General features: G+C 28.3%; 1 protein-coding gene across 2 annotated transcripts; it reads left to right on the top strand.

Moving 5' to 3' along the window:
- The first annotated feature begins 9,541 nt into the window (after window positions 1-9,541).
- On the top strand, window positions 9,542-12,145 carry LOC130498686 (uncharacterized). 2 transcript variants are annotated; one of them, XR_008937630.1, is made up of 4 exons: window positions 9,545-9,922; window positions 10,019-10,280; window positions 10,573-10,666; window positions 10,741-12,145. XR_008937630.1 is itself a non-coding variant. In XM_056992244.1 (3 exons), exons 1-3 carry the CDS (start codon window positions 9,836-9,838, stop codon window positions 10,605-10,607), a joined length of 384 nt encoding a protein of 127 aa, XP_056848224.1. In that variant the 5' UTR covers window positions 9,542-9,835; the 3' UTR covers window positions 10,608-10,733. The 2 variants fall into 2 exon arrangements, 1 of the variants encoding a protein (XP_056848224.1); XM_056992244.1 differs by lacking the exon at window positions 10,741-12,145 and having other exon boundaries at window positions 9,542-9,922; window positions 10,573-10,733.
- The last annotated feature ends 342 nt before the right edge of the window (window positions 12,146-12,487 follow it).

Genomic DNA, 12,487 nt, shown 5'->3' with positions numbered 1-12,487 from the left:
TACCTGAATTTTCTTTCAGTCATGTTAATGTCTCTTCTAGAGATCATTCAAAACTCTTATTCCTCTTGACCATTATTAATTTATGCTCCTTTTCGTATAAGAGGATTTTTATCTTTGAAACCAATATGTCTACTACGCTTCAGGCGTAACTTGCAGTTTGATATTGTTCTTCTGGAACATCAATTCTTATTTAGAGCATTTATAGCTGGTATATGTGACTTCGTCACACTATATTAGGGTCATTAGTTGCTTCTGGCAACTGATTTACTAAGCTATAGAATTATCTTTTGGACTTCTGATTCACTTTCTCTTTAGTCTGAGGATCAATGATAATTCATTTCAACTTGTTTTCTTTTCCAGCTTTTTATTTTCTCCCACTTATGTTGGAAATACTAATTTAGTTTTTAACATCCATATTGAGCCCTATTTATATCCTTCGGGGATGGCTCTAGATGCTTAAGTATCAATGGAGATTCATATCCAACATATATTACCAACCTCATTTGAAAACTCATCTTAATTAAAGCTCTGTGTTGGAGCAACTGGAATGTATATCACACATCCAACATTCTTAGATGAAAATCGTTGGTTTCTGACCCAATACCAATGATGGGGAGAATTAATGATTACTTTTTTTTTTGGCTCGATGCGAATTAGTGTTGCTCAAAATATTTAATACTTATCCAAGTGAATTTGTTGTAGTCGTCAAAGACTTAAGACGTGAATTCACCAATATTATAAAGATGCATAGTGAGTGATCAGTCCACCAACATCTCCTTTATTCATGCCATAACTTCATTTGGCTGGTGAAAACCGTATTTCCATTTTATCTTATGAGCAAGAAACATTTGTGAAATCATTCACAAGAATCTTCTGGTTCTTCAATGAATATTCACATAAATCTTTATGTATCTTTTCGCATCATTACTGAACCAAAATGGTCTAACTGGTTCATGCCAAATATTTTGTAAACTTCTGGTTTACTATATATTTATCTCCATTACAATAACCTTTGTGTAGTACAATTTATAAGAAGATCTAGATAATTTCTCTACAACGCTTTCACTGCCTTGAGAAATATTTATGGAAGTAAATTTAGCATTTCCTTTGTTTAGTATTTCAAAATAACTTGTCTCAAAATCTCATAGATTTACTTTAAGAAAGATTCATCAATCTCACTTCGAGTGGAAACATAATCTTCTAGATGTTTCACTTATTATAATATGTGAGATTCTTTAACTCTTTCCCTCTAGATGATAACACTACAGGTTTATCACGATTGGTTCTCATATTATAATCAACAAGATGCCTTACATGGGCCATGTATTCTTTCTTAGATCCTTTTTACTTTTGAGACTTATAAAAATATAACACATTAAGGATTTAAATTGCATTCTCATGTGCAATAATATTATGTACTCTTCTGGAGCATCATATATCCACTTCTTAACATTCTATAAGATTTATACTATCTTATTTTGTACTCACAATAATTTTATTTCATCTACAGATGATTGAATCATGTCTCTTTTTTATTACCATTTTTATTTTCTCACTTTCAATTGAGAATTTGAATTCTAAAAGAAACTCTTTGGTCTTTATCTTATATCAATAGCTCATTATTTTATGAGTCTTAAAGAGACAAGATACAAGTATGAATTCCTTTAGTCTCTTTCCTTAATTATGTGTCAGCTGGACAACATTACTTGTTTGAAAATATTTATTCTTTAGTATATTTGCATCATTGATATTTTCTTCAGGAAAATAACCTTTTAACTCTCAATAGAGTATTCATTAAGAGACATTCAGATCTCATAATTTTAGATGCAAAATATATAATGAGCTTTAGGTAATCACATTCACGTGATCGTACCTTTCTTTGGATTGTTTTTCAAAACATATGATTTTTTAAAATCAAGCCTTATACATAAAACCCACATATAAAATAGTATTCCAATAAAATAATAAAATTATTTCAAATTAAGCATATGAAACTGAAGCAAACAATTTCTAGAACCAATGCGAATCATATTATATGTGATGATTACCTATACTCAAATAAAAATATTAACTAGCATAAATAGTAAAATTATATATCTAGAGTAAATTGACTAAGGAAATTTTACTAATATCTTTTAATCATCAAATCTCTATTTCTGATTTCTGATTTCTGATTCATAAACCAAACGTGCTTTTTTCTAAAGTTATTTAAATCATGCTTAATTGACAATAGAGAATAAAGAAATACAAAACGAGTTTCTTTAAATCATGCTTAATTAACATGTATTTCCAAAAAGTAATATAGAAATATATGAATACACCATATAAACGAAAGATCAAAACATATATTCTTTTCACAAGATGCTTTTTCAGTAAATGACAGCGTTTAAAAAGTAAATATTCTAGTTGCCTTTTTCTTTTTTACTTGCTATAAACAAAAATATAATATACATCAAGAGAAGAAAGAACAACATGTTAAACAATAACGAGCATTATGAAACAATAATGTTTCTTCGACTAAATAAAGTCAAAATTAACAATTAGCTAGTCATAAAATAGCACATGATAAAATATGCGTTTAGTAAAATTATATACATACGAATGTAGAAATAGTGAGCTGAGCTCTAGCTTATAACTGTCGGTACGATCTCATGAACGTGATCAAACGATTTTATTACCTTGAAATAGGGCAAATCGATATCATCGACTAAAGCTTTTTTTTAAACTCAAACTCTTAAGTACGTAGATGAACCATGAGTTGATAATAAACATGATTCTATTATCGATAAATAATACTTCAATTAAGTATCAATAAAACTATATCCACTCTTACAAGCTATGAATCGATAATAAACATGGTTTGAAGAAGGATTGAATAAAAATTAAGAACATAATAAAATCTATACCTTTTAGCTCAAGATCTAGAGTTTTGTGCTGATAACGTGTTGTAAGTAAAGAAGAGAAGACAAGAGAAGAGAGGAATCGGTGTGTATTATTCCATGAATAATGAACTCCTTATATAGGATACAATAGCTTGGAGACAAAGCTTAATTTGGAGTGGGGAACAAGTATATCTATGAATTTCCATATGGACATCACTATAATATTTATAACACCAACAAACTTTTTTGTTGATTAACATGCCTTCTTGAGTTTAAAACATTTACAAATATTTTATGTACTTACAATCAACGGCAGTGGACCTTTTTTTTTTTTTTTTTTTCTTTTTGCTAAAAGGCAGTGGACCTTCTTCGTATGCATTTTAAAATAATGAGATATTATGGTTGATTTTTGGTAAAATAATGGTGTTACCCATTGAATATCTAAAAGGCTTTAGAGTTATAATCCAAATTAACTTCAAGTTTTAAGATTTGTCTGATATTTGTATTTAAAGTTCCAGCGCCAAGTAATATAGATGTTTCATTCTGAAACTTAACTATTTGTCGTTTTTTAGCACATACGATCATATTTTGTTTTTTCAATGTTTAATGATTTTCTGTCAAACAATGTTTAAATTTGTTTATACATTGATCAAGAAGTATAAGTAACATATTCAGATATTTGGCTATCCAGATCTAGGTTGCATAGAAACTCGAATGAAGGTACTTTTCACGTTTCAGATACGTTTCGGAATTGAAATCTCTTGGGAACTCATAAAAACTCGTCTTTCAAAAATTTATTTTGGAAACACAATGGAGACTTGCTTTTTCACTTTAGAAATTTGTGATTTTGTTTTAGAAACATAAAGAAGACTTCTTTTTTTTTGTCAGCAAGCAATACAGATTCATATGAAAAAAACTTTTTAAAACAGTTGTTTTTTAACGTTTATCTTTATTTTAAGTTAAACTACTTAATATTTAAAATTTAGGTATCTTCTATATTAAAATATTAATATGATTTCGATGTTTAACTATTACTTAATTTATTTTCATATACTTAACATAAAATTGTTATTTGTTGGTTTATATTTGTAGATATACTAGACAAAAGAAAACAATTGTTAATCATCTATATATATATATATATATATATATATATATATATATACAAAAATCAATTTTCCACATTACAAAACTTTTTTGTTTCCGCGTATTCATTTCTGATTTCATGCAACTTAGATCCAGATAATCAAATTAATATATTTGGATGATGTTTCAGTGGATTAACTATATTATTACATCAAATGAATAACTCTTACGTATGATGATGATGATTAATAGTAGTAACAGAATTTTCAATATTATTTTGCTTATTTAAGAATATTCGTTCATTTCTCCAAGTTCAGAAAAATAAAATCAATAACACTGAAATTCTTTGTTGGACAAATTTTCAATTTATAGTTTATTATTCCAAACGATCGTTGACAAAAAAAAAGAAGTTCAATCCAGACGAAGCTATTAATAAGTGTCGTGTATTTCGTCAAAAAAGGATCGTGTATGGAAAACTATATTTTCCCTTTTAATAAAGCAAACGGATCTAGCTTTTTATTTTATCTTTCCTAGTAAACCAACATATCCACAGCAATGAATTCATCAATCACCACAAAAAATAGGATGGTAACTTTGTTTTTCAGTAATCTTAATTTATACTAAGTATACTTCTTCCATTCATACTAAATGTCATTTTAGAGAAAAATTTCCGTTGCAAATAAATATCGTTTTAGTATTTCAATGCAAAATTCATTAATTTTATTTTCAAATTTATTTTTCTATTAATTAAAATATGAATAGATTGAAATATGAGTATATATATATATATATATATAGAAAATATGTAAAATTAAATGATTACTTAATTTTTGTGTACAAGTCTAAAATGACATTTAAAATGATTACGGCTAGAGTATTAGAAATTAATAATTTTAACATCAAATATATTTAAATTACCTAAGTAATCTAGTTTAAGTGAAAAGACGTATATCCTAACAGTAATTATTTCTGCTATGTAGAATTAAAATAATCAATTTAGCAAATAATAAAGTAATCATCTGATATTTTTCTCTAAACTTATATTTTGTGGACTTTTTCTGAATTGAATAATTGAATGCATTTCTGTAGATTCGACTCCTACCTATAAGATAATGATAAATAGTGCTTAATATACAAGGGTATAATTTGGGAACATATCAACATCCATTTGCCGGTTGGATGACGAACTAGATATAGAATAGAAAAGATGGTTGAAGAGGTCAGGCGTCTTGAATCAAAATGTCTTAGAAGTTTATTTTGATTTAACCAGAACTAGGTTAAGATCCCCACATTTACGCAATATTATTTCTTTGTGTTTTTACATATTATGAAATAATAAAATAAGCAATATATTTAATAACTAAAAATCTATAAATATTGTATATATAATTAAATTAGTGGGTACATATAAATCAAAACAATCAGACAAGAACTTCGAGACATTTTAGAGATACAAAATCTAAGTGGAATGAAAATTTGAAAAGATCAAACAAAAAAAATTCCAAGAGTTAAAACTACAAGTTTTTTGTCTTATTCAAGATCGTTTAAATAATAGAGTAAATAAATGAACTTTCAATTTTTTTACCAAAAGAGGAAAGAAACTAATTATAAAATTTGTGGTAACGGCTTTGCCAAACCATGTAATGTCCTATTTTTGCATACCAACAACAGTAAATAAACTCATGAGTACATAAAAATAATTTTGGTGGAGTTCATGGGACAGTATAAAAAATATCCACTGAAAATCATGAGATAAAGTATGCAGTTATAAGGAAGAAATATTCTTACCGTTTGAAAATCTCATAGAGTTTAATATAATTATGCTTGGAAAGCAATTTTGGAAGCTAATAAAGAAACCAAATACATTGTTTTCTCATGTGTTCAGTATTTTGAAGATCAGTATTTTAGGAATACATCACCCCTAGAACCAATTAGATCGTACTCATCATTATACGGCTGGAACAATATTGTCTTTGGTAGATTTCTAGTTAGCAAATGGCTAATCAAAATGGTGGGAACAAGATCATCTATCTCAGTATGAAATGATATTTCGCTTCCATCCACGCGTCCGAGACCAACAAATAAAAATCAATATACTCTTTACACGAACCTTACAATGGTTCTATCATCAATGTGAACTCGAAGACATGATATTTATAGGTAATTCAGAATTGGTGGATCATCAAGATGTGAGATCACTGAAAGTATTCCATTAAGTAGATTTCCGACAACGGATCATGATGGATGGCATTTTAGTAATAATGGGATATACACGGTTAAATCTGGATATCAAGTAGAACGAGTGTGCCCAGATAGAGAAAGAAATTTATCATAGTTTAGTCCATCAGTCGCTCCATTAAAGGTTTTCTTCTGGAAAGTACGCTGTCCAACTAAGATGAAACAATTTTTACGGCAATTGGTATCAAGATGTATAGTGGTTAATAAAAATTTAGGAGTAAGGAGAATATAAAAGGATGCAATTTGTATACGATTTGGAAAATCTGAGAAATTCATAAATCATGTATTTTTGAATGTCCATCAGCGGTTCAGGTCTGGGCACTCTAAGAGATTTCATCAAATCTAGATATCAGTTTTTGCAAACATAGATCATTTATTTTGAAGAGTTTCTCCGGAATTACAAGGTCATCAATTTGCATGGATCCTATGATACATATGAAAAACACAAAATAACAAAGTATTCAGAAATCTGGATGTTGATCCTAGAGATACTCTTCAATGAGCGGAAACTTCCTTTGGTTCGTGGTACGTGGATTAGATCTGAGCTCGCGAAACTTCTCTTCAATATCTTGATATCTTCTAAATAAGTTGCAAAGGCCGGCTATTCTTCTGGTTTTGAAACCATCTTCACCAACTGAGAACAATCCGTTGCAAACGTAAGAGTATATTGCTTTAGATTTCGCATACATTCCATTTTCCAAATAAGAGCTTCAATCTCTGACTGCAGTGGGGACCCACATGCTCTTACATTCCTCGCTCCCTTTAAGCCATCAAAACCTTCCAAGGTGATGTACCACCCTTGTTCTAAATAGGGTTCCTGATTCTTCCATGATCCAACGGAGAAACATCATCTCCCTGGAATACGGTGTTGCCTCTACTACCGTGGGTACTCTAGCTCGATCAATTTCATGTGTAAGTTATTTGGAAGAAATAAAAATCTTGAAGAGAAATCTCAACAGTTTGGAGCTCATTCATATACTACGGACGTAAAATTCAAAGGCAGACAATCTCGCACGCAGTGCAAAGAAACAATTGTTGTTTGTTGTCCATAAAAATGCGGAGCTACTAGTTTGGTTTGTAGAGTTTAAATAAATCTGTTTAAGTTGCTAACAAAAAACAAAATTCAAAACAATCATTATTATTTATTTATAATTATTTATGGTATATATTTTAATTTAAATAGTATTAAAATAAATATATATTTTAATATGAATATTTACCAAATGAAATTTCTTACTGATATAATTTTATGATTGCCTGTATCTTGTTATAATTTTTCATTGATCAAAAAATTTTGAATAAAATTTTTTTAATAGTTTTATTTAATTTATAGTCATTTTTCAAATATAACATATACAAATTTTTTTTAATTATATAATCAATATAATTTTTTAATTATAATAATATAAAATTAAACAAAAGAGAGAAAATACACAAATTGTGTTATCAAAACATTAATTCTCGTATATATTTTAATCACATTAAGTAATTCTGTAACTTTATTTTTAAAAATGAATAAAATTAATATCTATGCAGTAATAGTTAATTATGTGACAAGTTGTATGAAAAATATAGTATATGATTAAATGGACCAACATGCTTATCTAAAACTTTCTAAGAATCATTTTTACACGTGACATAGTTAAAAGATTATAATGTTCTCAATCGTAAGATGGATGTTTTATCTCAATAACTAAACTAAATTTTATTTTGTGAAATATCATTACAGATGCAAGGCCAAAATTTACAAGCGGTTTTAAAAGAGTTTAGACCCATTATTTGAAGCCCAATTTAGAACTAAATTCAGGATGAACACATGTTTTGCAAATCATTTTGCAGTAGAATTTAGTTTTTTCGAAAACACGAATTATGATTTTTAGATTTAGTTTTTGATTTTCTTATTTTGATTTCGAGTTCTTAGTTTTGGTTTTTTTCTTAAATATTTTGGCTTTTATAAAATTTGATTGATGTTTTTATCTGTTATTTTTAAAATTTAAATTATAGTTAATTCATAAAAAAGTACTCAAACATATATTTTTAACAATTAATAACAACGTATTATTATTAAACAAACAGGTAATTTAAAATAAAATAAAATTATTTAATTTTATTGGAAATTTTTAAAACAATTAGTAGATTTTTTATTATATATCTTTTTGAGTGTTTAGTTTTTGATGTAAAATTTAGATTTTTAAAAACCTGAATGGTATTAATATTATTTACTATGATAAAAATATATAGTTTATATAATATTATTAGAAAAGTAATCTATAATATTTTTAAAATATTAGAGTTTATCACTAGAAAATATTTTAAGTTTGTAAACCATTTGTAGAAGAGAGTTGTATAAAATTGCTGTTAATATTAAAATATCTAAAAATATATTTAATAGCTAATAAAATAGCCGATTTTTGTCATAGATAAATAAGTATAATTTTAAAAGGAAAGATAAATATTGAAAAAACATAAAATATTTTATAATTGCAAAGTTCTCACATATTGTTTTGAATATAAGCCGTCTAATCTTGAAAGTTTATATACTGAAAGACAAACATATATATTTTTCTGTGTACATTCCAATAATCACACAATATAAAATTTATATTGATATGTAATTTTCACATTAATTTTTTTTAATTAAATGTGTAATCTTTTTTATCGCAAATTTCTTATCGTTTTTCATTTTTTAACTTTCTGTTATAAATAGTTTATAAGTTCTTATTAATACTTTTAATATTCTGATGAACTGATTTTGCAAGCCAAGATAATTAATTATATAAATGTTTTAGATATTTTTAAATGATTTATATAGCATGCATGAACTTTATAATACACTAATAGTAATTATATAGAAATATATGAATATAAATTTTATTCCAAATAAAAAAAGTTAAATTATTTCATTCATTATATAATATTGTTTGTAAATATAAAAAATAATTGATCCAAATATAAAAAATAACTGATCCAAATAGTTTGTCAAAATTTTTGACGTTTTAAAATTTTCAGTTTATTAACTTTTAATTTTAGATTTAATGTAGATAAACTGAAACTAAAAATCGTCACCCAATAAAATTTTAATATTTTTTAAAAAATTCATCAATGATTTCCCTGAACAAAAATCAATTAAGTAACTTTTTATTTAATATACAAGAAGATCAATACTATATTAAAAGGCAAATATCCTCAAAGGAGAGACATGCCACGTCACTTAAAAAAATTAGCCAATCAGAAACCGAATTTCTTACACATCAGATAGGCTTCATCGTGTGGGCTTCTACATATGGGCTTAAATTAATGTTATTACCCAAATGGACCCCATTCAGAAACCCTATCGTCTCTTTCTTTCGTCTTCGTCTTCTCCTTTCGTCTTCATCCATTCACCGTTACTGAGCCTATCAGCCATCAATCAATGGAGTTCTTCAACACCCTCTTAATGAGTTCGTTTCAACTCCCTCTTTTTCGCCTTCTTTATATACTCTTTCCCCTTTCCTGTCTACAAACCAAAACCCTAGATTCTCCTAAAATATGGCAATGAAACCAAACGGCAAGTCCCATGTATCCTCCGCCAAAGATCACGAAGTTATGTTCTTCGAAGATATCTCACTAGGTCCCCAAGAAACCCAGTTATGCTACACTCTGATCCACTTCTTAGAGGCTCGAAACCTATTGAAAAAACACTTATTGGTCTCGAAATGCTCCTCATAGATGAACAGGTTCATGAATTCTCCAAAATTTAGTTCCTCTTATTTTATTTTTAAACATCGCCGTCCAACTTATTTTCCTTATGTTAATCTTCACATTATCAACAGGAAACTGTTATTCAAGGATTCATTCCATCAGGAGGTGTTAAAAAATATTTGCCTGACATGAAACAAGAATCAGTTTACAGTCTCGGATCCAAAAACAAATCGGTGTATCGGGTTGCTGATCATAGCGTAACCGTTTCTTTCTCATGGAGCTCTATCATTTCGGTTCTTAAGTACAGTACCATCCCCTTCGGAGAGGACAATTTCTGGTTTCATTCATATCAGGAATTTAAAGCTAACTGTGATCTCCAAAGTGACCTTTACGGTAAGCTCACTAATATTTCATATCATCTCTTAGTTCCATTTCTTTATAATTGGAGGTAGTCTTAAGCTTTTGTTCCTGCATTAAAAATAAAGTGTTAAGTTCAATACAGAGATCTCGATTTTTATCAACTCTTCGACCTTGGATTTTGTTTATATCAAAGCATAACGTAGTCGTAATGTTATTTGTTGTCTACGTTGAGTGTATGTGCTTCAATTTATGTGGTGATATAATATTAGACTTTTTTGAATTTTTTTGGCCATCTAACTTACACTCTTCCTGCACAATGTAATAGATGTTGTTGGCCACATGAAGCTGGTCAATGGATAGACTCTCATTGAGCAAATAGCAACCACGCGACACCTTTTGGTTCATGTTGAATCACATGAGTATGTGTTTTCTTATTTTAAAGTCACCACCTCTTGGTACTTCTCTTAACCCGTCAGTATTTAATCTTTTGCAGGGGACCTGTGATAAAGCTCTACTTTTGGGACCAAACTGCAACCGACTTCTGCAAGAAGTTCAAATCTATGAAAACACTCCCACCGTCAAAATTTGCATGATTGAGACGATCCCTTGCCCTCTTCTTAGAATGCTTCTTCGGCGTTATTTGTAAACTGGTATCACATATCCCTTCTGCAATGAAACTTCTCTTCATAAAAGAACAGGTCTGAATAAAAATGAGCAATTTCTATTCGTCCATGCTGCTTGCAAGTTTATCTCTTGACTCAACTTATTTTGTACAGTTATATACAATTATCTCCATTTCTAAATCAGTAAATGTATACAGGATGATGAGTTAATCAAAGAACATCACAACAAAAACCTAATTACAATTCAAATATCATTACATTTTGTGTTATTTATTTAGGTCTTAGTAAAAAGTAAAAACCCACCGCATTCGCTTTCAACTTTTTTGAAATGGGAGACACTTTTTCTCTATCATCAATTGTACGTGTTGATATATGTGTCGAATTCATCTAAGAAATAATAACCCAAAAACTCGAAATAGTTATACATAATGGTCTAAATATTGTCAGCCACACCCCTTAATTCGAGTTGTTAGTATCACCCAAAAAACCATTACTATTTTATTCTTTCTAAATTAACTTCCTTATACAAAAAGGTTTACTAAATACATATATATATATATATATATACTTTAAAATATCTCAAGTTTCTATATAAATTATTATTTGAGCTCTGCAATATTTGTTTTTTTTTTTAAGTCTGTCGTGGGTAAACCATCTTTAAAATCTATCAAATTATGTATTAACATTCTCTCCCCATCGAATATACATATACGAGAAATTCAAATAAAATAACCTAAAGGTATTACTTAGGAACAATTTATAAACAAATAATTATGAAATTCATTTGCGTTTAGAGGGACACACCATCTAAGTTAAACAAATAATAATTCACATTTGTTCGAGTTATTCTATATGCTGTTAAATTTTTAAAATTCATTTTCTTAGCATAGTACAAATTTCTTATGAAACCAAGAATGCCCAAGAAGTATAAATGTAATGCTATTTATTATTGTCAGAAGGTCCTTCTCTGTCAGGGTTTACAGGTCAACTGGTTTGCTTCGGTAAAGTAGGCTTTCGGAAGGAGAAAAAGATGCTTCATTCGGTTCCCTCGGATCGGTAAATCCGAATTCGTGACAAGACTACTAATAGCAACGAAGCTGACTCGACCAGTTTACAACTTCGAAAGAAGGAGAGCGCTTCAGGATTTAGCCTGAACCGATGCCAGAGCTCTCAGTGGTTTGTGGACTCGAACCACAGTAGGAATTTACAGTTCCGGCTCCCCAGCAGCAACCTTTACTTTGGAGTCAATTTCATAACAAAATTTGATGCTACTAAAACATTATATATTAATTAAAAATATTTCATGGAAATACATACATACAATTATTTACACTTATCTATATTAGCTAAATGGCAAATATTAAGGATTCTTGAATAAAAATATTGATAAAGATACATACTAACAATAACCAATAAGTACCAAGTTTCAAGATCAATTTTGTTCTGTATTAATATTCAATGCAAAAATTATCATTTGATTTTGCTATAATAAATAAAACGCATAAAAGTAAAAAAAAAATGACACCTTCACAATTTAAAGTATTTAGGACAAATAATTGTCATAATTTTAAATAAGTAGAAAATGCAGAAAAAAATGTCAATAGAAAAGGAAACTGT

This window comes from Raphanus sativus, chromosome 2 (genome assembly GCF_000801105.2).
Source record: "Raphanus sativus cultivar WK10039 chromosome 2, ASM80110v3, whole genome shotgun sequence".
Classification (NCBI taxonomy): domain Eukaryota; kingdom Viridiplantae; phylum Streptophyta; class Magnoliopsida; order Brassicales; family Brassicaceae; genus Raphanus; species Raphanus sativus.
Note: the sequence above shows the minus strand (reverse complement) of the source record. Positions and strands in the feature narration are given on the sequence as shown.

Excerpts from the sequence above, each read along its gene's own strand:
- LOC130498686 (XM_056992244.1), top strand. The coding sequence starts at position 9,836 with ATGCTACACTCTGATCCACTTCTTAGAGGCTCGAAACCTATTGAAAAA. Across the intron at positions 9,923-10,018 it reads TGCTCCTCATAGATGAACAG|GAAACTGTTATTCAAGGATT; the intron begins GTTCATGAATTC and ends CATTATCAACAG. Across the intron at positions 10,281-10,572 it reads TCTCCAAAGTGACCTTTACG|ATGTTGTTGGCCACATGAAG; the intron begins GTAAGCTCACTA and ends ACAATGTAATAG.